The sequence below is a fragment of the Carcharhinus amblyrhynchos genome, chromosome 25 (genome assembly GCF_965287045.1).
Source record: "Carcharhinus amblyrhynchos chromosome 25, sCarAmb.v2.hapA, whole genome shotgun sequence".
Classification (NCBI taxonomy): domain Eukaryota; kingdom Metazoa; phylum Chordata; class Chondrichthyes; order Carcharhiniformes; family Carcharhinidae; genus Carcharhinus; species Carcharhinus amblyrhynchos.
Genome location: NC_137348.1, coordinates 31,353,107 through 31,380,176, shown reverse-complemented (window position 1 = coordinate 31,380,176; position 27,070 = coordinate 31,353,107). Strand labels below are relative to the sequence as shown.

The following is a 27,070-nucleotide window of genomic DNA, read 5'->3' as shown; positions in this document are numbered from 1 at the left end:
GAGACAAGTACAAAAAAAACAAAGAAAATTGCAGCACAGGAACAGGCCCTTCAGTCCTCCACTCCTGCACCGACCATGCTGCCCAACTGAACTAAGACCGCCTACCCTTCCGGGGACAATATCCCTCTATTCCCATCCTATTCATGTATTTGTCCAGACGCCCCTTAAAAGTCACTATTGTATCCGCTTCCATTACCTCCCCAGGCACCCACCACCGTCTGTATAAAAAAACTTGCCTCGTACATCTTCTTTAAACCTTGCCCCTCGCACCTTAAACCTGTGCCTAGTATTTGACTCTTCAACCCTGGTAAAAAGCTTCTGACTATCTACTCTGTCCATGCCTCTCATAATCATATCAACTTCTATCAGGTCGCCCCGCAACCTCTGTCGTTCCAGTGAGAACAACCCAGGTTTCTCCAACCTCTCCCCAAAGCTAATGCCCTCCATGCCAGACAACATCCTGGTAAATCTTTTCTGTAGCCTCTCCAAAGCCTTCACGTCCTTCTGGTAGTGTGGCAACCAGAATTTAACACTAACGAAGTAATGTTGAATGCTTCTCATGTGAATCCTGTTGCTATGAGTAAGCTTTAGTAAGAACAGAAACTGGCTGGTTATTCGCCTATTCAAAAGGGCCACTGGATAATTAATGATGAGAAGAACTGTTTGACCCATTGTAGTTTAATTTATTTATTAGTGTCGTAAGTGGGCTTACATTAACACTGCAATAAAGTTACTGTGAAAATCCCCTAGTCGTTATATTCCAGCGCCTGTTCGGGTAGAATCATAGAATCCTACAGTGCAGGAGAAGGCCATTTGGCCCATTGAGTCTGCACTGACCACAATCCCACCCGCGCCCGATCACCATTTATTTACCCTAGCTAGTCCCCCTGACACTAAGGGGCAATTTAGCATGGCCAATCCACTTAACCCACTCATCTTTGGACTGTGGGAGGAAACTGGAGTACCTGGAGGAAACCCATGCAGACACAGGGAGAACGTGCAAGCTCCACACCGACAGTGACTCAAGCCAGGAATCGAACCCGGGTCCCTGGCGCTGTGAGGCAGCAGTGCTAACCACTGTGCCACTGTGCTGCCCACTTGATTTATCCAATTCAGAGAGATTCAAATGGCCACTCAGTAAAAATACCCATTTGTTTGTTAAAGAATTCCAGGCTTTTGGTCTTGATAGTTTATTGCATCAATTGATTATTCTTTGTAAATTTCCTGGTACCTGTCCTAAAGAGTCCCAGCCTAGTTTGAACCTTTGTTCCTCACTCTGTTTATCTGGTCATTTTAAAGTAAAGCACAGGTCAAGTATTCCTCACTGTAAATCTGAAAAATGAACACATGCAAAGACTGCACTTTTTTTGAACATCATCGACCTTCAGCAGAAGAAGTCTAGTCATTTGTCTGCACTACTTAGCTTGCTATTTTGGTTATTACTGGCACCCTTTGTTTATTACTTAGTGCTAAATCTTACTGTTCCAATTACTTTATTTATTTTAGCTAATAGCTTGCCTAGGCGAACTCGATTGTAAGATAAGTTTGTACGCAATATCCGAAAACCATGATTTCACTGAATGGTGGAAGAAGCTCAAGGTCTAAATAGCCAATTCCTGTTCGATGTTGTGGCAACATAGGTGTTGTCAACATCTATGTAGAAACTTCACTTTATATTTTAAAAGGAATAATTCTATCAAAGTGCTTCTTGTAAGTCAGTTGAAAGCCTTTTTACCCCAGTCTGGATTGCTGTGAATCAGGATTAATCCTGTTTTTTGCCGAAGGCGATGTTAATGTTGGGTGGGATTTTCCAAAAGCGCTTACCCCAAACCAGAAAATCCCACCCGAGAAGGTCAACGCGTGGCCCACCCCTCTGCCACTACAATTCCCATGGCGGGCGGGCGGGACGAGAAACCTCCTCCGTTATGTCACGTTTGGCTTCAGGAAGGAGTAAAGTGAGGTGATTTAAGGTAATAAGGCAATCATAGAAACATAGAATCCCTTCAGTGCTGAAGGAGGCTATTTAGCCTATTGAGTCTGCATCAACAACAACCCACCTAGACTTTATCCCCATAACCCCACACATTTACCCCGCTAATCCTTCTAACTTAACGCTTCCTGGGACAATAAGGGGCAATTTAGCATAGCCAAAGCACCTGACTTGTACATCTTTGGATTGTGGGAGGAAGCCAGAGCACCTGGAGGAGACGCATGTAGACGTGGGGAGAATGTGCAACTCCGCACAGACAGTGACCCAGGCCAGGAGCTTGGTCCCTGGAACTATGAGGCAGTGGTGCTAACCACTGTGACTCATGGATCAGACTCGTGGATTTTTTTCCAATCCCTGTGTGTGCTGAAAGTGAAATGCAGAGAGGATTTAGAATTTATACGGGCTTGCAGTGTGATACATTTATTGGAGATGAGTTATTTTCTTACACTGGAAGAGGGACTCACGTGCCACTCTACTGACAGTTCAAGAGCACTCAGTCAAAATGGTGCGTAAGATGGCATCATTGCCTCACAGTGCCAGAGATCCAGGTTCAGTTCCGGCCTTGGGTCACTATCTGCATGGAGTTCACACATTCTCCCTGTGTCTGCGTGGGTTTCCACCAGGTGCTCCCATTTCCTCCCACAGTCCAAAGATACACAGGTTAGGTGAATTGGCCATGCTAAATTCCCCCTTAGTCCCAAGATGTGTAGATTAGATGGATTAGCCGTGGTATATGTGGGGTTATAGGTATAGGATGGGAGAGGACCTGGATGAGATACTCTGTCAGAGAGTCGGTGCAGACTCCATGGGCCAAATGGCTTCTTCTGTATGTCGGGATTCAATGATTCTGTGTATGATGGGGCTAAAACAAGTAAAGAAGGTGAAAAGTACCAGGGAGGAAAATAAGAGGGAATTTGTGTCATGTACACTTTGGAAGTCCAATGCATTAAAACTTTTAACAGTAGACATCTGTTTTAGGAAAGTAAATGGGTTGAATGTATTAGTATTTAATTCCCAGACTCCCCTTGTAGTTGAGTGAGCATGAATTCCAAAATGATTCACATAATTCCTCACTGCTCACTACTCTCTAGGAATCATGTGCGTTTGACTGGGTGAATAATGTTTCTGTTGTAGATCCTTTGCATGGATTTCAGGGGGGATACCGTGGATTTCCAGTGGTGGTAAAATCAGGGGAACTGATTGATGAAATGTAAATACCATCAAGCTGCAAATATATCCCACACTGGCAGCTCATTACCTCTATCCCACGCTTGGAGACATTTGTTTATATAAGATAAATAGCTTCAGCCTACCCTTAAGGAAACTGCGTTTCTACCCTCAAGGCTGGAGGCTGAAAGTTGTTTTGTCCTCCAATTGTCTTTCAATCTCTTAATGCTTGCAAGCCAATTATTCAACGCATAAAAATACAATTCAAACTTAAAAGTATGAAATGATCACAATAACAAAACGTCGATGACATGGAACTGCACATGGACAAACGGAATGAAGCAAAAACAAAACTGCACACACGCATGCACACGACTATTTATAAAAAGCAAGATCGCGGAGAAAAATAGACCTAATGTACTTCATTCCACTTACACAAAATTAAAGAGGGAGAAAAGAAAATCAAACTGGTTAAGAGGCCAGAACACATTTAACCTTTAACAAAGTAATAGCCCGCAGGAGACCAAAAACATCTTTAGAAATTCTCAACATTGTTTATTTTTTTTCCATAAAAGAACTTAGCAATTCGGTTAAAAGAAAATAAAGAAATGAGAAAAAAGGATGACCCAATTTCCCCCACCCCTGTCTCCACTGCCACTCCCCCCCACCACCCCCCCCCAAATACAGGAACAGCCCGTGGAAATGCCAGAGTTACTTTGCATAATGCATGTCAAGGTTCTTTTGTTTGCCGGTGCTTACTTCAATTCATTCTCGTCATCCTTATGTTGTGTGTGTGTTTTTGTTTACCAGGGGAATCTCTGAGCTTTGCAGACGACCTTCTTTCAGGCCTGGGGTCCTCCTGCGTGGTGGTGGGGAAGAACCATGGAGTTGCCTCGGAAACGACCACGTATTCCTTAATTTTCAAGTGCCTGGAGCCAGACAGTTTCTACAAGTAAGCGTAAACGAAATTCATCACGCACCTGCACACACACACGTACACACACGCACATGTTGCCAACTCTGGTTGGATGAAATCCTGGAGATTTCAGCACATGACCTCCTGCCTCAGTCCAGTTGCTTCATGTTGCTCTAACCTCCTGTGCAATGCCTCCCCACATCAATTGAAAAGCAAACACACTCTGGTTTTTAACTGTTTGGACTAACATTGAGGGTGGAATCTCCCCGTCCCGTCCGCCACAGCAATCGTAGTGAGCGGGACACGGACGATGCAGAGGTCCATTGACCGCGGATGGGATTTTCTGGTCTTGGGGCCCGCGTGGCCGGAAAATCCCGCCCTGACTGTCCGTCCGATTGTGTCCTTCTCCCACCTCCCAACATTGTGTGCAAACTAATAAATGAAATTATTCCGAGAAAATGGGTAAAAAAAAAGCACAAGTTGTTTAAATGCCCCGTGAACTTTTCCGTGAAGGGCGGCACAGTGGTTAGCGCTGCTGCCTCACAGTGCCAGGGACCCAGGTTCAATTCTGACCTCAGGTCACTGCCTGTGTGGAGTTTGCATGTTCTCCCTGTGGTCTGTGTGTGTTTCCTCCCGGTGCTCTGGTTTCCTCCCACAGACCAAAGGTGTGCAGGTTAGGTTGATTGGCCATGACAAATTGACCCTAGTGTTAGGGGAATAGCAGGGTAAATATGTTGGGTTACGGAAAATAGGGCCTTGGTGAGATGGTGTGGAGGGTGCAGACTCGATGGGCCAAAATGGCCTCCGTGTGCACTGTAGAGATTCTATGATTCTAACCGGCAGAAATGGCCTGGAGCGTCATCACCAGTTCCAGGACATCTTAGGACAGCCTAACCCTAACACACAAATTTTTCAAAAGGAATGACTTGATGGTGGTTTCTAACAAAATTGTGCACAGAAAATACCTACGGAAACTGCTATCAGTTGTGTTAAACTGCAAGGAAACCTGGAGTGTGGGTTACCACTGCAAATTTGGACAAAAAGCACGCTAACTTCAGCATTTTCCCTTTCCGTGGCTAGTTTTCTTTACTGGGAAAGGTGTTTTCTGGTTAGTTTTGCTTTCCTCAGTACAGGAGTCTTTCAGAACTTGGCAGACCTTGTTTAACACCTCCACAAGGTGCTTTTATTTTTCTTCACCCCCAACAGTTGCAGAAGTCACAGCTGAACAAATTTCAGTGTTGCACCTCTGTGTTTATTCCTTTCACTGCTGGTGGCTTGGATTCCTCGGTGGTGTTTGACGTGAGAAGGTTTGTGTTTGATGAGTCTCATGTTTGCATGCCAGGTTTCCCCATGTTTACAAATGAGTACATCCTAAACCACTCTTTGCCACGGCCAGATAGAAAACCAACACAGGAACGATGGCCTTATTTTTCCTGAAGTTCACACTGGAACATTTCATAGAATCCCAAACAGTGCAGAAGGAAACCATTCGGCCCATCGAGTCTGCACCACCCACAATCCCACCCAAACCCCGTTCCTGTAACCCCATATATTTACCTCACTAATCCCCTGACACTCGGGTCAGTTTAACATGGCCAGTCAACCTAACTCGCACATCTTTAGACTGTGGGAGGAAACAAGAGCATCTGGAGGGAACCCACGCAGACACGGGAAGAATGTGCAAACTCCACGCATTCGGTGACCCGATGCCGGAATCGAACCGTGTGCCTGGCACTGTGAGGGAACAGTGCTAATCTCTGTGCCACCGTGCCACCACCGCCCCCCCCCCCCCCACCCCGTTCTTCTTTCCCATTTCTCCATTATCCCATTTTTCTTAAACATCGCAAAGCCCATCGAGGGTTTTGAAATGCATTTAAGGATTGCTTGCTGAACTTCAGGAGAATGTGTGTGTCCCAATTCCTCCATGGTGAGCAATGAGTAAAATGGTTCCTTTCGCGATGATTACAATGAATTTCCAAACAAATTGGTACAAACTAACTGAACTCGCAGAAAATGGGAAATAAATGCAGAAAATATTTCAAAAGTCATATTTTAACAAATAGATTCCACCATGGCATGCTGGCACAGTGGTTAGCACTGCTGCCGCACAGTGGTTAGCACTGCTGCCACACAGTGCCAGAGATCCAGGTTCAATTCGGGCATTGGATCACTGTCTGTGTGGAGTATGTACATTCTCCCTGTGTCTGCGTGGGTTTCCCCCGGGTGCTCCGATTTCCTCTCACAGTCCAAAGATGTGTGGGTTAGGTTGATTGGCCATGCTAAATTGCTCCTTAGTGTCAGGGGGATTAGCAGGGTAAATACGTGTGGTTACGGGGATCGGGCCTGGGTGGGATTGTGGTCAGTGCAGGCTCGATGGGCAGAAAAGGTCTCTCTCTGCACTGGAGGGTTTCTACGATTCTCTGCTGTCTTGTTGCACCATTTTCTGTTTTTAATATTTCTAAAGATTGAATTTCTTATTCAAAATAGTGCTGTTGAGGAGACACCACTGCAATACTAAAGGGTTTTGGAGCAGACTTCTATGTTGCTAAAGTTTGCTGTGACAATTTAAATGCAACTTTATCTGTATGAGTAGCAGAACAAAGTTACACAAACATTGGTGCATTACAAATCTAAGTAATGTATAATACCAGACATAATAACATGTAGGTATTCCCAGTCACAGTACTGAGCCCCTCTCTGAATATCTCAATTCTTCGCAAGCCATTTGATGTAACTATCCTTGGCATCATCATCACTTGGTCTCTCTTTAATTTGGCGTGTGTGTGTGTGTGTGTGTGTGTGTTGGAGATGGCACTTGAGCCCGATTATTTGAAGACCTCGTGTGAACATTTGGGGTGGGATTTTCCAGCTGCGGTCGCTTCAAGACTGGAAAATCCTGCCCGAGGTCAACGGACCTTTGCATGTTTCCCCCCCACCCCTCTACAATTCCCGTGGCGGGCAGTCCAGGAAAATTCCACCCTTGGTGTTTTTGACTAGCACAGAGTGGCTCAGGATACAGGCTGAGATTTCGATTAAGGTTGACTGCAGTTGAAGCTGACATTTCCCTCCCAGAAGACAATTCAAGACTAAATCTGATGAGATCCAAAAATGTCAGTGTTGGCATTGTGCTTCTGGTGTGACACACACAGAGCTGCTCCTTTTGTTGGCACAGTGAACCGCTCAGCTCCCTTGGCAGCTGCCCACCTGTAAAAGGCTGTGGAGAAATTACTATGGCACTTACTTATTTAAAATGCTTCACTTTCTTTCTGTTTCTCATTTGAGCTGAAATCTTTGAATGTTCCTCAAATTCCGCCTTATTTCTGACACCTGAGGGCATTTTATTTGCACAGACTTCACTTAACTCAGTACTTTGAAACAAAGAGAAGGATAGTGGCACTGCTGCCTCACAGCGTCAGGGACCCGGATTCGATTCCCAGTTTGGGTCACGGTCTATGAGGAGTTTGCACTTTCTCTCCGTGTCTGCTTTCATTTTCACCGGGTGCTCCGGTTTCCTCCCACAATCCAAAGATGTGTAGGTTAGGTGGATTGGCCATGGTAAATGTGAGGGATTACAGGGATAGGGAAGGGAATGGGTCTGGATGAGATACTCTGTCGGAGAATCGGTGCAGATTTGAAAGGCTGAATGGTTTCTTCTGCACTGCCAAGATACTGTGATTCTATGAATGATGGGGCTAAAACAAATAAAGTGGGGTAAATACATGGTGCTATGGGGGTAGAGCCTGAGTAGGATGTTCTGTTGAAGGGTCACTGCAGACTCAATGAGCCAAATGGTGACCTCCTGCACTGTAAGGATTCTGTGATGTAAACTTCAAGAGCAAATGGTGCATGTCATCTGGTTAACAGGTAGCAAGATGTAGGGGGGTAAGGTGATGATCGTCAAGTGTTTGGGTGTGATCTTTCCAGCCTGCTGTGCCAGTCTATCAGTGTGGGAAAATTGCGTGGGATAGCTCATTGAAAAAACTGGAGTAAAGTCCTCTGGTTTTTAAACTTTTGTGACAGAATATTACCACCATTCATGCCGGCAAGATTTTCCCGCTGCAGTGAACAGAGATTCTCTGACTTTGCTACAGCGGGAGCATCGCATGAACAGTTGGTAAGATCGCGCCTTTCATCTTTTTTAGGGAAGATCGCCCTCTTTATTTTTTTAGAATTCCAAACCCTGATTATTTTCTTAAAGAATGAAGCCACACATTTCACATTTTGAATTAAAAGTATTTTACTAACCAAAAGGCAAAGAATATGAACACGAATAAATGCACTCTATTTTAAATACTCAGTTAAATTAAATATAATCAAAGTATATTGAACTCACTTACCTATAATGTAAATCGAACTCTTCAAATCACATTTCAGTCTATATCCATTTCACTGGGGAGGCGATGGCTTACTGGTGTTATCATTAGACTATTAATCCAGAAACTCAGCTAATATTCTGGGGACCTGGGTTCAAACCCCCCATAGCAGATGGTGGAATTTGAATTCAATAAAAAATATCTGGAATTAAGAATGTACTGACAACCCTGAGACCACTGTCAGAAAAATTGATCTGGTTCACCAATCTCCTTTAGGGAAGGAAATCTGCTGTCCTTACCTGGTCTGGCCTACATGTGACTCCAGAGCCACACCAATGTGGCTGATGTGCCTGACTCTCAACTGTCCAGAAAGGGGCAATTTGGCAAAATTCATAAGGTCAGTTGATCTGGGGGCTTTGGGAGGCTAGCAAACCATCGCAGCTCCGTGACCTGTTTCTCCAAGCCGGAGGTATCAGAGTCAATGATAGTGGCCATCCCTAAGAAGAAGGATTCAACTCTGTTGCGTTCTTCAATGCAGGCACCTCTTTTACTGCCTTTACATTTTCCTCTAGTTGGTCCAAACCTTTTGCTCCGGGTCGGTCACTGGACTCACAAATCATCGCCTCTTAAAGGGGCCACGCTATTACAATAAATTCATTGCCATGACCTTCATAAGCAAATTTACTAGACCCCTATAAGTGACTCACTTTCATCTTCAAAGTTGTGTTGCCTTGACCAAGGTATGTGGCGTCTTATCAGAGAATTTAATGTACTCTTTGGCAAGCGTGTTATAATTAAAATGAATGGTGAATTCAGGAAACACCGAGAACATGTGTGCCAGTGAAATCAACATCGAAAATTAATCTAAACCAAGAATACAAATGCATTTTTTTCACCAGAGTTTATTTAAAAATTAAAGGATTACAGTCAGCTATAATAGAATGTTTATCAAGAAACCTAAGTCTGTAATATAGCATTTTGATGGTCTGGGAATTGAAATAATATTCACGCCCTGTTTGAGATCTCACTTGCTTGATGGCCCAAGTGATTTTGGGGTAAAAAGACTACACTTAGTGTTGGGTTGATGGCCTCTTTAAGAACTAGGTGTCTTTAGGGTAGATTGGCAAGGTGGCACAGTGGTGAGCACTGCTGCCTCACAACGCCAGGGACCCGGATTCGATTCCTGGCTTGGGTCACTGTCTATGTGGAGTTTGCACTTTCTCCCAGTGTCTGCGTGGGTTTCCTCTGGGTGCTCTGGTTTTCTCCCACAGTCCAAAGGTGTTAGGTGGATTGGTCCTTAGTGTCAGGGGAAGTAGCTAGGATAAATGCATGGGGTTATGGGGATTGAGCCTGTTTGGGATTGTGGTTAGTGCAGACAGAATGGGCCGAATGGCCTCCTTCTGCACTGTATCATAAAATCCCTACACTACAGAAGGAGGCCATTCAGCCCATCGAGCCTGCACTGACAACAATCCCATCCAAGCGTTATCCCCATAACCCCATATATTTACCCCGCTAATCCCCTGACACTAATGGTCAATTTAGCATGGCCAATCAACCTAACCCACACATGTTATGATTCTATGATCTGATTTCTGTGAAAAAGTCTGGTTTTCAGTAAATAATCATGCAACCAGGTTCTCTGGGAAATAAACAATAGAGGGGGGAAATGTCAACATAAGTTAATTATCATGGTATGATTCAGCATGTTAAATTGGATAACAAGCTCGCTGGAGAGGAAAAAAAAATCTCTCAGAGTTTATTTTTGAGTCTTGGCTAAAAGATTATAAACCTCTTGTTAACTGAAGGACTCCGAAGAGTGAGCTGAACTTCTGGTAGAGCCAAAGTGAGAGGGAGAGAGAGAGATTAGATACAGAACTCCAGAGTTAAAGAATATCAGAACTAAGAGAAGTCTGACCCATGTTTAAGGTGCTAGAGGCACCTGTGTCGAACAGGGATGTTTGCAACTGTAGGATGGTTGGAGGAAATATGAAGGTAAAATCTAGTCAGAAACTAGCAGAAGGCTCATATACAGAGTCCCTTATACGAATCGTTGATGCAGTACATAGAACTGTTTTGGCTGTCCATTCATAGAATCATAGAACCCTACAGTACAGGAGGCCATTCAGCCCATCGAATCTGCACCAACAACAATCCCACCCAGGCCCTATCCCCATAACACCACATAATTACCCCGCTAATCCCACTAACCTACGCATCCCGGGATACTAAGGGACAATTTGGCATGGCTAATGTACATCACCCGCACATCTTTTGAGTGTGGGAGGAAGCAGGAGCACCCGAAGGAAACCCATGCAGACACAAGCAGAAAGTGGCAAACTCCACGTAGACAGTGACCCGAGTCCAGTATTGAACCCAGGTCCCCGGTGCTGTGAGGCAGCAGTGTTAACCACTGTGCCACCGTGCCGCCTCCATTGTTGTATGTAAGAGTTTTTGTTTAACGATTGCAATGTGGGAGGAATGTGATAGCATGGCCCCTTTGTGGGCAATTGTTTGTGGGTCACATGATCTTTCCACAGCCTATCTGAATGGAGCACACATACCTCAGCCTATTGGGTGTTAGGGCATGGCTCTGGCTCAGTGGAACCTGCAATGTGAGCCCGGGAGTCAGAGGACTTGACCTGTAACTGCACTGAGCTTGTCTGCATATAGTTAGAACGATAGTTCAACAGTTCAATAAATCACCATCATGATTTAATGTTTCCTGGTCATATTATCTTGCACTAAAATTCTCATAGGGTTCAAGTCAGTGCATTCATAGAGTCCTAAAAAAGGTCAAAGAAACACGGTTATAATGATCAAAACAATGCACTTGTAAAGATCAACCTAAGGTGTGTCTTTTTAATTCATTCATGGAATTTGGTCATTGTTGACAGGACCAACATTTATTGCCCATTCCTTGAGAAGGTGATTGTTCTCTTCTGCAGTCTCTGTGGTGTTGGTGCACTCAAAGTGTTACTAGGGAGGGAGTTCCAAGTTTTAGACCCAGTTGTGACAAAGAAACATGATGTATTTCTAAATCAGGGGTATTTGACTTGGATGGAAACTTGTACAACATTGTGTTCCCACATGTCTGCTGCCTCTGAACAGTTCAACGGTACAGTTTGCAGACTTGGAAGGTGCCATGATGAAGTGCTGCAGTGCATCTTGGTTCACACTCCAACCACAATGGTGGAGGAAGCAAATGTTTTAAGATTATGCCAATCATTTGGGCTGCTATTTCAGGATGATGTTTGACTTGCTGAGTATTGTCACAGCTGCATTCACTCAGACTGTTGGAGAGTATTCCATAACAAGCGTCTTGTAGATGGCGGGCAGGCTTTGGGAAGTCAGGAGGTGAGTTATTCATCACAGAATGTACAGCCTCTGACCTGCTCTTATAGTCACATTATGGATGTGGTTTGTCCAGTTAAGTTTCTGGGCAATAGTGACCCCAGTATATAAATTCAATACAGTCCAAGGGAAAGGGCCAGATACTCCTGCTGCTCTCAGCAACAAGATTTTCCTGTCCCGCTGCAGTGAACAGAGATTTGGCTAAGCGCCAAATTCTGCATTCTCTCTAACAATGGCAGTGGGGTGTGAACGACCAGAGAATTCTGGCTAACATATTTATGGAAGTAGGGATGTTGTATTTGCAACATTCAAGGCAGTGCAATTTCAGAGTTGGGGCAAGATTCTCCAGCTTCCCAGCCATGTGTTTCTCGCCGACAGGAGCTTGCACGTTGTTTACTAGCAGTGGGATTCTCTGGTCCCACCACTGTCAATGGGAATTCTCATTGATGTCACCCCACACTGGTGGGAAACACGCAGGCAGGGAATCCCTTCGGCATGAATGGCCAGAGAATTCTGGCCTTTGATTTGATTTGATTTATTATTGTCATGTGTTAACATACAGTGAAAAGTATTGTTTCTTGCATGCTTTACTGACAAAGCATATCATTCACAGAGAAGGAAACGAGAGAGAGTGCAGAATGTAGTGTTTCAGTCATAGCTAGAATGTAGCGAAAGATCAACTTAATGCAAGGTAAGTCCATTCAAAAGTCTGACAGCAGCAGGGAAGAAGCTGTTCTTGAGTCGGTTGGTATGTGACCTCAGACCTCAGTATTTTTTTCCCGAAGGATGAAGGTGGAAGAGAGAATGTCCAGGGTGTGTGGGGTCCTTAATTATGCTGGCTGCTTTGCCAAGGCATAGGGAAGTGTAGGCAGAGTCAATGGATGGGAGGCTGGTTTGCATAATGGATTGGGCTACATCCACGACCTTCTGTAGTTCCTTGCGGTCTTGGGCAGAGCAGGAGCCACACCAAGCTGTGATACAACCAGAAAGAATGTTTCCTGTGGTGCATCTGTAAAAGTTGGTGAGAATCATAGCTGACATGCCAAATTTCTTTGCTATTCTTCAGCTATTTCTCCTCCTGTCCTCATCTGTTTTCCTCCTTTAAAGGAAGGTTTTGATTCTGTGGTGCTTTGAATTATGTGGCCTTTTGAGTAGGAGTGAGGGAAGATATAAAACCATATACAAATTGACCACCAGGTACATTTATCATTTTCTTTTTGTTAAGGGCAGGTGGGCACAGTTTTAAGCTAACAGATTCAGAACTGAATTGTAATTGGAACAGAAGTGCTACAGTTCAACACAGTTTGTGATTTGTACATTTTGGGATAATGTGATGCATAGCCCTCCAAGTTTCAGGGGATGGCATATTTTGTAGGTATTAATACTGGCTTCCAGGAAGGAAATTATAGAGCACTAATCAAATAGAGGAATCAGATTACATCCTCAGCGCTAAGTGCTGAGCTTGAGTAATTTATCATCTGAACTCTGAGATCTAATTATTCCTTTTAATTAGCTCTTAGGTATTACTGATGTTAGATACTCTCTCATGTTTGATAAATTGCAAAATCAAAAAGCTCTGTTCTCCTGAGGCTTCAATATTAACTTTTGTTGGCGTGATAGTGTTGGTGTGGTCGTGCTGGCATGCACATACGCACGTGTGGTGCGCGTGTGTGTGTGTGTGTGTCCAAGTGCATGTATGTGCACATATGTATTGATTGGTAATGATGAGAAATTTTGGATTAAAATTGTGCCGTGTAATATTAACAACAAATGCATTAGCACGGTGTAATTAAATTGTTATTTTAACAAAGATATCATCTGGAGCCTTTTTTGTATTTGATATTAATGTTTTACAGCAAAATATCAAACTAATTGAAATTAATGATATGATAAAAGTTAGTGTGTTATTTTTGCAAAACAAATGCACAATTTTCTGATGGATTTGAAATGAATGGTTGCATTTTAACAGCGATGGGCTAGAAGTTGGGAAGGCTTGCAAAATGACATTGTCGGAAGTTAAATGGAAGCCTTCCCACCATTACCAGATATTCACAGAAGTGGGATTGGCAGCAATTTATCTGCTCATCCACTGGAGGCATGCTCGGAGTTGGGTCTACCTTCCACAAAACAGTTCTGAGGTAACCACTGGCTGATGCTGCCCCGCTCAAAAGGCCCATCTCAGTTTGCTAGGACATTGTCCCTAGTTGTTTTAATCAATCCCTATCCCTCACTCCTCACATCCCCTTACAAACTGCTATTGATGCCAACGCATGTACCACCCAACACGTGGACCCTCATAACCTCCGTATCGACTAATGTTCCCCCACCCACCTCTGTTGACCTCTCATATCCTACATGCCAGCCCATGTCCCTCTATCTATCCCAAATGGCCCCACATACCCTCTATGCCAGCTGTTCTGTACATTCGTAAGAACTAGGAGCAGGCCATCTGGCTCCTCAAGCCTGCTCCGCCACACAATAAGATCTTGGCTGAGCTTTTTGTGGCTCTACTTACCCGCCCACTAGTACAGAACCAATGAACCTAAGAGTAACAAAGACATGTACAAAAAGTAAAACAAATTAATTAATAACTACACTTAATCTGCTTTTACTACAAAGCCCCTATGAAAGTGTCATTCACTGTCAGCTGAGAACCTAGGCAAACAATTTGTTGAAACAGGTGCTCACAAGGGAAAACATTGCTTGACTGATATGTTTTTCTTTGTGATTCAGTGTTTATTTGCACAAGATAAAGAGGTGTCAAGTGATTATATTGTCTGTTATTGACACTTGGAAGGTTGGTTGATTGACACTTTTACAGGGTTGTAATAAACGAAAGTTTTTTAAAAAGTTGTAACTGCTTTTTTTTGCAGTGTTTAAGCTTTTCTACAAATGCCATTGTTACAATTGGATTCATTGATTCCATACAGAGTGTATACTGGGTCAAAGGTATGGGAGTCCTCTGAGTTGGCATAGGGCTATAAAGAGCCATTTGGGGTGGGTAGAAGGACATGTGTTAATATGGAGATAAGATGGTTTTGTTGGAGGTGGTTGGAGGGGCATGAGATGACCTGGGTGATATGGGAGATTAATAGACCTGGAGAAAATGAGGGATTATTATGGGTGAGTGAGGAAGCATGAATTGTATGAAGTGCATGGAGGGAATGAGTGGTGAATGGGAGTGGGTCATAGAATCACACAGTGCAGAAAAGGCCTGTGGAGTCTGAACTGACAATATCTACCACTAAAAACACCCTAATCCCATTTTTCTGCACTTGCCCCATTTCCTTGAATATTATGATACTTCAAGTGCTCACCCAAATATTTTTTGAAGGTTGTAAGGCTTTTGGCCTCAACTACCTTCCCAGGCAGTGCAATCCAGATTTCCCCCACCCTCTTGAGTGATTTTTTTTCCTCAAATCCCCTCTGAATCTCCTGCTCCGTACCCTAAAACTATGATCACTCATGATTAATCCCTCAAATAAAAGGATCAGCTGCTCCTTGCTCATCCGGTCCGTACTTATAGAATCATAGAAATCCTACAGTACGGAAAGAGGCCATTAGGCCCATCGAGTCTGCACCGACCACAATCCCACCCAGGCCCTACTCCCATATCTCTACACATTTATCCATTAATCCCTCTAACCTACGCATCTCAGGACACTAAGGGCAATTTTAGCATGGCCAATCAACCTAACCGGCACATCTTTGGATTGCGGGAGGAAACGGGAGTTCCCGGAGGAAACCCACGCAGACACAAGGAAAATGTGCAAACTCCACACGGGCAGTGAACCAAGCCGGAAAGTCGAATCCAGATCCCTGGAGCTGAGAAGCAGCAGTGCTAACCACTGTGCTACTGTGCCACCCTAACTCCTCGTAACCCTATACACCTCAGCCATTTACCGCCCCCACCCCCCAACCCCCAGCCTTATTTGCTCTAAAGAAAACAATCCCAGCCTGTCTAGTCTCTCCTTGGGTGGGATGCATGAATTAGCGTGGGAAACATGGGTGAGTCCTTGAAAAGCTTGCCTGACTCTGTGAAAATTGCGGAGCTGCCTTTTGCTGCAATGGAGCTGGCCGGGATGTGAGTGCAACGTGAGGACTCACCAGCTGAGTCTTTCTTTCTTACTGCCGGAAAATTGAAGCTTCTGGGAATGGGGTTGGGAATCCCAGAATCCGGTCCAATCTGCCAGTTTTAATGGTTCCTGGAGTCTCCTCAACTCCGTGAAAATCCAGCCAATAATCATTCATATTTTCATCTGACAGTTTAATTTTCATTATTGTAAAATATCAATTAGGCTGTTTGTGAAGATGGCACTAAAGCTCATCAGATTCTGTCTTGAGGGGGTAAATTATATTTATATTTATTCAGTTCTTGCTTCATTTCTACTTCGGAATATTTCACGCTTGGCATGATTCAATATTGATTTGAGGCCATTTGCCATTCCGGATGACGTCAGGTTCACCACCAAAGTAAACACAACTCAACTAATCCATGGGCAGCGTGGTGGTACAGTGGTTAGCACTGCTGCCTCACAGTGCCAGGGACCCAGGTTCAATTCCCAGCTTCGGTCACTGTCTGTGTGGAGTTTACGTGTCCTCCCTGTGTTTACATGGTGAAGCAATGAGCCTCCACACGTATAAGAGCACATTTTCAACAGCAGAGGTTTTTTTTGGCAGTAATTAAGACTCACTACGGTGCTCAAAAGGGTGCTTTGATTGGAATGGGCAAGTCCCAACTTCCTGTGGTGTCTGTAGTTCATACCTACATTGTCAGTACAGAAACGTTACATTATTCAATACATTTGAATGGGAAGCCAAATGGTGCGAGGCCTTTAACTCGCCTTACAAAGGGACATTGCTTCAACAGGAACTTCCAGATTTGTACATTTTACATCGTGTCTGGGTGGGTTTGTGGATGGGATACCCTTGATAGTTACCAACAACAGCAGCTAGGAGAAACAACAGAAAAATTTTGGGGAAGACAAAGAGGAACAACAAAACTAAACCATCGAGGAACAGTTCTTTATTCATTCACGGCATGCAGGCGAGGGCTGCGCTTATTGCCATTGAGAAGGTGGTAATGAACTGCCTCCTCAAACCGCTGCAGTCTACGTGGTGTAGGTACACCCACAGTGCTGTTAGGATGCAGTATTTTGACCCAGTGAAAGTGTAGTAACGGTAATGTTTTTCTGAATCAGGATGGTGAATGGCTTGGAGGGGAACTTGCAGATGGTCGTGTTTCCTTGTGTCTGCTGTCTTTGTCCTTCTAAATGGTAGCAGTCGTGGGTTTAGAAAGTCTTGTCTAAGGAGTCTTGATGAGTTCCTGCAGGGCTTTTTGTAGCTGGCACACTGCTGCCACTGTATGTTGATGGTTGATGGTGGAAGGTGTAAATGTTTATGGATGGGGTACCAATCAAGCTGCTTTGTCTTGTAAGGTATCAAGTTTCTTGAAAAAGAAGTTTAATAATAAAATAGAAAAAATATTTTAGGGGCATTTGTTTCAATAAAAGAAAATCAAGATGGGAACAGATTCACAAACAGTCTGTCAAAATAAAATCACAGGCAGTCATAGGGGAGTAGGAGAAATATTACATAATCATTTGCGTCACTATTTACTGGAGAGCAGATCAGTTGGACGTGACATTGGAAGATTAGATTAGAAATGATCTAACCAAATTTAAAATAAGAAGTGAAACGTTACCTAAACAAATCAAGCTGAAAGAGGATATCGTTCTTGGCCCAGATGGATTATATCCATGCATTTTAAAAGAATCTAGCAAAGAGATGGCAAGTACACCATTAAACATATTTCATAATTCATCAGGAAAAGATGTAGTGCCAGATGACTGGCAGATAACTAATATGATGCCTATATTTAGGATGGGAGGTAAAACATGCACAGAGGCCTAAAAAGATGAGTCAGCATAACATTAGTACTGTAGCAGGAAAAATGATGGAATCCCTAGTGAAAGAGAAAATAGAAATACGTAAACCTACAGTATAATAATAAATTGTTCACATGGATTTCAAATGGGACAGTCTTTCTGATCAGCGTCATTGAATTCTCTGAAGAGCTAACATAGACAGTAGACGTTGGCTTTGCAGGGTGGCAATGTGGTTAGCACTGCTGCCACATAGGGCCAGGGACCCGGGTTCAATTCCAGCCTCGGGTCACTGTCTCTGTTCTCCCCATGTCTGTGTGGGTTTCCTCTCACAGTCCAAAGATGTGTGTGCTAGGTTGATTGACCGTGCTAAATTGACTCATAGTACCGGGGGATTAGCAGGAGAAATGTGTGGGGTTATGGGAATAGGATCTGGGTGGGATTGTGGTCGGTACAGACTCGATGAGCCAAATGGCCTCCTTCTGTACAGTGGGGAATTCTTGATGTGGATTTCCGAAAGGCTTTCGATGAAGTGCCATATAGTGGACCACTGAATAAAATCAGAGCATATGGAGTCAGGGGACAAGTAGGAGAATGCATAGCTTGCTGGCTTTAAGGCAGAAGGTAGAGATAAATGGTAGCAAAAAATTGGAAAGTGCGGTCCATCAAAGATCATTGCTGTGACCACCATTCTCTTCACAACTTCCTTAAATGATTTGGACTTTGCAAGATTTTCCGGCCATGCGCACTCCAAGACCGGAAATTCTCACCCGAGGTCAACAGACATTTAGATGATCCGCCAATTTTTCTGACCCGCCTGCTATAATTCCCACATTGGGTGGGATGGGAAAATCCCATCCACAATTTCTAAAATTGTGAATGACACCAAAAAAACTCAATATTGAGGCAGACCTGCAACAAAATAGAAGACATTGATAAACATGCAGGATGGATGTATAATTGGCAAATAAATCTCAAAACAGATGAAGTATTCCATTGTTGGTGAGAAAAATAAGGAGATCACACTTTACTTGGGTGGTAAGAATCTGAATGTGGTAGAGGAGCAAAGGGATTTCTCAATACAAATCCATGCATCACTAAAAGTAGCCAAAAGGGCTAATGAGATCATGAAAATGGTAAACCAAGCAATCAGGTTTATTTCAAAACAGATAGAATCCAAAATTCGAGTTACCTTACATGTGTATTGAGCCTTGGCTAGACCACACTTGGAAACCGTGTACGATTCTGATCACCATATTATAAAAAGGATACTGATATACCAAAGAAGTTGCGAAAAAGATTTACAAAGAAATTTGACGTTACACTAATTAGGAAAGGATGAACAGGCGGCTCACTTATCTCTTTCGAAGACAAGATTGGTATGGAGGGATATAGGCCAAACATGGGCAATTGGGACTAGTTTCATGGTAAAAACTGGATGGTGTGGACAAATTGGGCCAAAGGGTCTGTTTTCTGTGTTGTAAACCTCAATGACAATGACAGGACTGAGGGATGGTCTCATGGAGTTATTTCAAATTACAAAAACTTTTCATACAACAAACACAGGATAGAATTTTCCAGCTTCCACAGTGGTTTTTCCCATGGCAGAGGTGGCCTGCCATTGGCCACAGGTGGGATTTTCCAGTCCCACCAAAGCTGATAGCGATTTACGTTCCTCGCCAACGCCGCCATCAGTAAAGCCACTGCAGGGGTCACCTTCGGGGGGACTGGAAGGCCACGCCAGCAGAAAGACGTGGAGATTTTTGTCCACAGACAGATTGTCTGCACATGCAGGTAAGATACAAGAAGCCATCAGTATATGATAGTCACCTAGAAATCTCAGATAGCGAAATCAGACAAAACTTCTTTACTCAGAAAGTGAAGAATCATTGGATTCCTGCTAATAGAGGAAATGTTTGAGGTGAATATCAACGATGCATTTCATAGCGATACGAAGGGGGAAGAAGGAAATAGAGGGTTAGGCTGCTAACAGTTAAATGAGGAAAGATAGCAGGAGGCTCAAGGGGAGCATTAACAACAAAATGGGCTGATTGAGCAGGCGGTCTTGTTCCTGTGCTGCGTATCCAATATAATTCTATGTTCCTTGTCCTTTTGGAAGAGTAATGAGGAGAGATAATATAAGCCTGATGGTGCAATTATAACCAAAGTGCAGGGACAGATAGAACTGAGAGTTCTGTACAGAGGTTTTTAAAGGCGGCAGGTCAAATAAAATAACTCCTCAGAGGCTTGTGTCCCTTCAGCTGATTCCCTTTATTTACAAACTCTATTCTACTCCTGGAGTGCTTCAGCACAAAGTCTGAATCAATGACCTGACATTTCCATATTTATACACAGGTGAAGTTCCCTGATTGGGTCGGCAATTATGACTAACCTTTTTGGCGCGCTTACATTAACACTCCAATGAAGTTATTGTGAAAATCCCCTAGTCACCACACTCCAGCGCCTGTTCGGCTACATTAAGGAATAATTTAGCATGGCCAACGCACTTAACCAGCATGTCTTTCAGACTGTGGGAGGAAACCGGAGCACCCGCAGGAAGCCCATGCAGACATGGGGAGAACGTGCAGACTCCGGACAGACAGTGATCCAAGCTGGGAATCGAATCTGGCACTATGAGGCAGCAATGCTAACCGCTGTGCCACCGTGCAACCCCAAAATTGTGACCTCAACCAGGGAGTTCATACTCCAAGAGCCCAACGTCATGGTCTTGTTGCAGTCATTATAAAGGTAACAAGGAAACTCAAACCACATTGGAGATCTTTGGTTGTATAAGTAGAGGCATAAATTAAGAGATAAAGGAAGTTATACTGAAGGTTTCTGAATCATTGGCTAGGACGGGGCTGGAATATTTTGTCCTAGTCTGTGTACCACACTTTTGGAAGGATGTCAAAGCATTGGAAAGATACCAGGGATGAGGGACTTGGGAAAATTTGGTGTGAGCATTTAAATGGAATCTCATCTACCTGAGTGAGTTGGTGGGAAAAGTTTATATTTGCACATTATGTATTTCTTTTTGATTGAAGCAACAATAAGTGATCTGTGATGTCAGACAAAGCAACATAGATTTATTGCCAGTCACTATAGTGAGACCTCTTCTGAAAGACTGAGTTCTTTGCAAACATTTGCTGAGACATCATCAGCACTGAGTTCTTCCATAACTGAGCTTGAATCTTGGAAGTGATATTTAAGGCTGACAGATTTTTAAGGGTTTTCTTTTTCAAGTGAAAGTTTAGTGTTTGTCAACAGTTTGGAGTCGTTCAGGATACTAAGTGGGATAACTGAGGCTTGTGATTTAAGAGTTGAACCCAGCTGAACCTAATTTTTCTCTCCCAAAAGACAGATTAGTGTTAAACCTGATGAGACACAGAAAGATCATGGCACAGTACTTCTGGTGGTAGCTGCTTTTCCTGTTATTACAGTACACGGTTCACTTACTCCCAGTATTTGACAGTCAGCATTGATATAGGGCATACCTGCGGTGGTCTGTGTCACCTTTAACTGACCGGGGAGGAAACGCTGACCATTTATTTACCTAAATTCCATTTTAAATTGGAGCACAGGTGAGGGACTTCAGTTACGCCGAAAGACATATTTATCGGATCCCTCCATAATTATGAACTCCTATTAAATCTCCCCTTAACCTTCTCTGCTCCAAGGAAAACAATCCAATTTCTCGAGGTTCCTACACCTGAGAGGGAATTTTCCACAGGAATCGGAGCGGGCCAGGGAGGGGACGGTGTAGGGTTGGGGGCGGATGGGAGCTTGGTGCTGTTGTGGTGGAGGGGCGAGATGAAAATGGGGGGGGAGGGGGCGGGGGGGAGGGGGGGGGGCACCAGGGGCAGACCATGCAGAGATCAGTTGACCTCGGATGGGATTTTCCCATTTTGGGATGAGTGCACCCGTCCCAGGAATGAAAACAAGGTCTGATTTAACCCAATAATCTCCATAAATATTAAAGAAATAATTTGGAATCTCTCTTTTTAAAAAACACTGCCATTTTAAAGAATTAGATTGGTTATAACAGTGAATTCTGATGGTTAAAGTGGACAAAAATCTTTGAACTTCTCCCACAAATGGAGCTGAAAGACATTGTGCACAAAATACGCGAGAGAAGACCAGAATTCTCAAAACACACAGTTGTCCTCGGGCTGTCTTGTCTTACCAGTCACTGAAGTGGGTGAGAGTGCAGTTTCTAGATGCTGGGAAACTCAGGGAATGGCACTCATGTATTAGGAAAACAATCCACTGAAATTACAGAATTAGTTCAAGATTACCACTGCATACTCTCTCGTAGAAAGTTCGTTGTTGAATACGGGATAAAATTGCACACTTATCTTTGATTTATTGTGCCCATCGGTGGCTAAGCTACAATACACAACCTTTATGTAAGGCAGCTTTGCTCTGGATAATGAACACAATTGCTTGGGTAATTAATGGTGGCAAACTAATTGCTCTTCCAATTACAGATTTTAAAATGGCCTTTGACATGTAGAAAAATATGCCTAACAGTCTACAGACATGAGGCATATGGGTGGTCTGAGGGTGCAGCCAGAAGGCTTCCAATTCCATAATGTATCTTGGAAACAGTATGAGATTGCGTGCATGGTAATAAAATGATCATAAATAAGACTCTCCGTGACACTCATAAATGATATACCAGATGTTGTTGATCCAGGGGATTACTAGATCCACTGATGATATCACAGGATGTACGAAGGATAATTGAACTAAGAATCTCAAACAGAAGTTCCTGTGACTAACACATCTCTGGAACTAATATCGAGACAAGCAACGTCAAGTTTAACTATAATAACTATGTAAGAGGCTTGGGAGGCATGGTCTGTTAGGCCCCCAGAATGGACAGGGAGGGAGTTGGCGACGTGGGATGAACCTGTGTCCAGTCAGTGTACTGTGGGCAGCAAGCCAACATTGTGTTGCTTTCTCATTTGAATACAACCATATGGATTAGGAGCTGGAGTAAGGCCACCCTGCCTCTCAACCTGCTCCACCATTCAAAAGGCTCATGGCTGATCTCATTGGAACCTTCTGCCTACCCCCTTTTACCCCTTTGTTATCTACCTCTGCCATAGAAAAAGGATTCAAAGACTCTGCTTCCTTTGCCTTTTGAGAAAGAGCATTCAAGAGACTCCCTGCCCTCTCATCTCATCTCATCTCTGTCTTAAAGGGGCAAACACTTATTTTTAAACAGTAACCCCTGATTCTAGATTCTCCCAGAAGAGGAAACATCTTTTGCACATCGACCCTGTCAAAACCACTCAGAATCTCAATCAAGTCAGCTCTTATTCTTCTAAACTCCAGCAGATACAAGCCGAGCCTGTCTAAACTTTCCTCTTAAGACAACCCATCCATACCTGATATTAGATTGGGAAATCTTCTCTGAACTGCTTCAAATGCAATATGTAATTGGATGTACCTTTCTTAAGTAAGGAAATCAATACTGTACACGTTATTCCAGATGCGGTCTCACCAATGTCCTGTACAGCTGAAACATAATCTCCCTACCTTTATAATCATAGAGTCATAAAATTCCTACAGTGCAGAAGGAGGCCATTCAGCCCATTGAGCCTTCACTGGCAACAATCCCACCCAGGCCCTATCCTAATCCTATGTATTTAACCTGTGAATCCCCCAACGCACTAAGGGGCAATTTACCATTGCCAATCAACTTAGCCTGCACACCTTTGGATTGTGGGAGGAAACCGGAGCACCTGGAGGAAACCCACACAGACATGGGGAGATTGTGCAAAGTCCACACAGACGGTCACCTGAGAGTGGAATTGAACCCAGATCCTTGGGGCTGTGAGGCAGCAGTGCTAACCATGCTGCCCATTCCCTTGAAATAACTGATAGCATTCTGTAGCTTTCCTAGTTGCTTGCAGTGCCTGTCTACTACACTTTTGTTATTCATGCACCTGGACAGGATACAACACAGGATAAATCAGGTTTGTGATTTAAGGGTCGAATCCAGGGCCTTCTGCATCTTAGAGCTCTGCAATCTCTCACTATTTGAATAATATGCTTTTTATTCTTCCTGCCAAAATGGATAAATACATATTTGTCCACATTGTACTCCATTTGCTTGATCTTTGTTGATTCTTGTGCTCCACCTCTGGTGTGGGACTTGAACCATCCACTCTTCTGATTCACAGACCGGAATCTTACCACCCTTCACGCTGTTGGTATTTTCCCATCCCGTTGCAGTGAACAGACATTTGGCTGCCTGCCAAATTTTCTGACCTCGCTTGGCGTGAACAGCCAGTAAGATCATGTTCAGTGAGTCACAGCTAAAGTTTCAATGGGAACTTCAGAAAGCGAAGTTTGACAGCGGGCCACGTGAGGGGTTGTTGGCACAGGTGACCAAAAACTTTATCGAGGAGGTAGATTTAAAGGAAGCTATTCAAGGGTGAAAGTGAGAGAGGCTTAAGGATGGAGTGGCTGAAGATATGCATACCAGTGGTGCACCGATTAAAAATCAGGGATGCTCAAGGGGCCAGAATTAGAGGATTGTTCCATTGTCAGAATGGAGGAATTTACCATCCTTCAAAGACCAAAGATTTTCCAGCCACGCTCAGTCCGAAACTGGAAAATCCTGCCTGAGGTCAACAGACCTTTCCATGGTCTGCCACTCGCCCACTACAAAGATATGCAGGTTAGGTGGATTGGCCATGCTAAATTGCCCCTGAGTGTCAGAGGGACTGGTTAGGGTAAATGCATGGGGTTACGGGGATAGAGCCTGGGTGGGATTGTGATCCGTGCGGACTCGATGATCCAAATGGCCTCCTTCTGCACTGTAGGATTCTATAATCCTTGTGGCAGGTGGAATGGGAAAATCCAGGCCTCTAGAAATGAACATGAACTTAAAACTGGGGGTTGAGGATGAACAGTATCTCAGTGTCCAGTTGATTTGGAAAAGCTCCAAATACTTTGCACCATCATCTCAAAAAAAAATTCTTCCTGAAAATGTTTATGTTTCAGGTTTTTTTTAAAAATCTGCACGTTCTCAGCACTTTACGATGACTCCAAATTGTACACGTCTATTTTCCCGGAATGATTAAGCCTTGCGCTCGGAGCTCATCACTCATTAAAAATAATTTCTGCAACATATTTTGAGACCGTGATGGACAGTGTCAAGGACAGTTTACAGCGAGTGTAATTATATACCGATAATGTCATTGTGCAAGTACTCGTTGGATGTCAGATTAACAATAACTGACATGTGGGATCAGTATTTTGCCAAATTGAGCATGGACTGTCTGACGAAAGAACAAAAACAAAGGAAGAATCTGTCAGGCTTATTTAAAGGCTTCAGTCTATTATCCCTATCCAGTCTGACAGTTGAGGTCTATAATTTCTATCCAGGAAGAATTAATTTGCTGTCTAGCACTCCCTCATTCTGGTAGCTTATGTGCCCGGTATCGCTGCTCAGGTCTGCCTGCCTACAGGGTTTGTTGTGCTGTACCAGGGGCTGTCAACGCACACAGCCAGAGTCTCTGATTGGTTTGCCATGCGAGACTGCTTCACCCACTCTCAAAAGATTTCCCTTGCACCTTCGAAAAATGTGCTGTTTGTAAACAAGACCGATCCGAATGAAAGACTGGGATTGATGGAATCTGGGAATGGGTATTTTAACACCATTGCAGACATTTTTTCCCCCCTTGTGTTATTGCAAGTCCCGTTAATTCAAACCACATTGACAATAAAATTCTATTTGTTGCTTTTAAGTTGATTCCAACGCTAAAATAACGAAGAGGCTGGGTTTTTTACACAATTAAGCAGCGTTTGAAAATGGTTTTATTTGCTGTGTGTGCTTTTAAATGTAACAATTCCGAGGACCTGTGTAAATGGAACAATTGCCGAGTGTGGTTAAAAGTTCACTATTTTGCTGCAAAGTGCAGGCGCAATACAGCACGCAACATTCTTAGCTGCAAGAATCTTGGCACTTAGTTCTTATTGATCTTTTTTTTACAGTGATGATAATAAATTTGATTGTTAACATTTGCTTAGAAGATATCGGATTCATATTCCAGCGCTCCATCTGAATTCACTGAAACAATATTAGATTAATTCCCCATGTTATAAATTCCTCGCATTCCTGCCGATTCTTTGTCTATCTCGAATATTGCCAGCCTTCTACATGAGGCTGGCACCCGGCCCGGAGCATTTGAAGTAGCTGATTTTCAGATTGTTTGGGAAAAAAATTCCCCCCCCGCCTCCAAAATTGTTTTCTGAGGTTTGAGATTCTGGTTGTTTTGCGAGACGGACCTCTTGAAAATTTTGTTTCTCCCTGCCTGCTGGCATAGATTTACAAAAAGAGAAAGATTATCCAGTCTTGTCTGTCATAGCAGTGACTTTGCCACTATTATGTAATACCTGTGGATTCGAAAGGTTAATGGCTCAAAATTGAGATACAATTAGTTGATGAATGTGATAGTTTCACTTGACGGCGCAGTCAAGGTTGACAAATGTTCCAGAGACGGTGCACTTCTATCTGCCTGGCTTCTGGTGATCAAAGCTGTCAAACCTTCTGAATCACATTTCGCTCCGACCATTCCGTTTCACGCTTTGCATACCTATTTTCCATTTATCTGAACGGTCTGACCCAGCATCTGACTTATTTGAACGGGAACTGTTTGAAGGTTGAAAATTTCAGCTGTGTGCTATTTTCAGCACCAGGCGCCCGACACTTTCTAGCAGAGCGGTTGTCCCACCCCTGTGGGCACCGGCTATTTCAACAGGGTTTTGTCGAAATACCTGCAAGCCAATCCTTCTATTTTAAATCCAGCACGGGCTGAATAACAATTTCAGGCAGATCAATTAACCTCACGCAATGAGAATCGCACACAACCATTTTTTAAAAAAACATTTTAGATTTGTGACTGAAGGGCAACCTGTGCAAGCAAACGTGCCAGTTTTCCAGTGTGTCTGAAATCCATTCATTTCCCCCTCCCCACTATCTCCTTCCCAGGCGAACCGGGAACTTTACCGCAACTGATTGCCGGACTACGAGGAGGGCAGTAGCTTTTAGAGAGGGCTGCTGTACTTTAAAGGGCAATGCATTTTTGTTTTGGTCAGGCATCTAATTGCCGTTCTGTGCAGGAATAGCTAGCAACTGCTCCTTTGCAAAAAATGGTCAGCAACTGCCTCGTTACGGAAACAAAAGGGGGGGAAAAAAACCAAGCCTGAAGTCGCTTCTGGAGGCAGTGCTGATGAGGCCGGGGTGGGGAGGGTGGTGCAATTCTTGGGGCTCAAGGAAACTCTCACATTCAATGTGCAGGAAGTATGACAGCGGCTGTAGAGATTGCGGGATAAGAAATAAGAAACACATTCTGCCGACTGAGGGAGGGGGGGCGCGTGGAATGTGCCAAAGTCCGAACGAATGCCCATTCAGAGGAAAGGGATGCTC

At 43.7% G+C, this 27,070-nt stretch overlaps 1 protein-coding gene across 5 annotated transcripts in view; it reads left to right on the top strand.

The window, feature by feature from the left end:
• The window catches only part of astn2 (astrotactin 2), a 1,598,826-nt gene that overhangs the window by 1,444,371 nt on the left and 127,385 nt on the right, over nt 1–27,070 (top strand). For all 5 annotated transcript variants that reach the window (XM_080212454.1, XM_080212453.1, XM_080212456.1 and 2 more), the window contains one exon: nt 3,968–4,109. In XM_080212454.1, the coding sequence (XP_080068580.1) occupies nt 3,968–4,109 (142 nt within the window). The remainder of the gene's footprint in view (nt 1–3,967; nt 4,110–27,070) is intronic.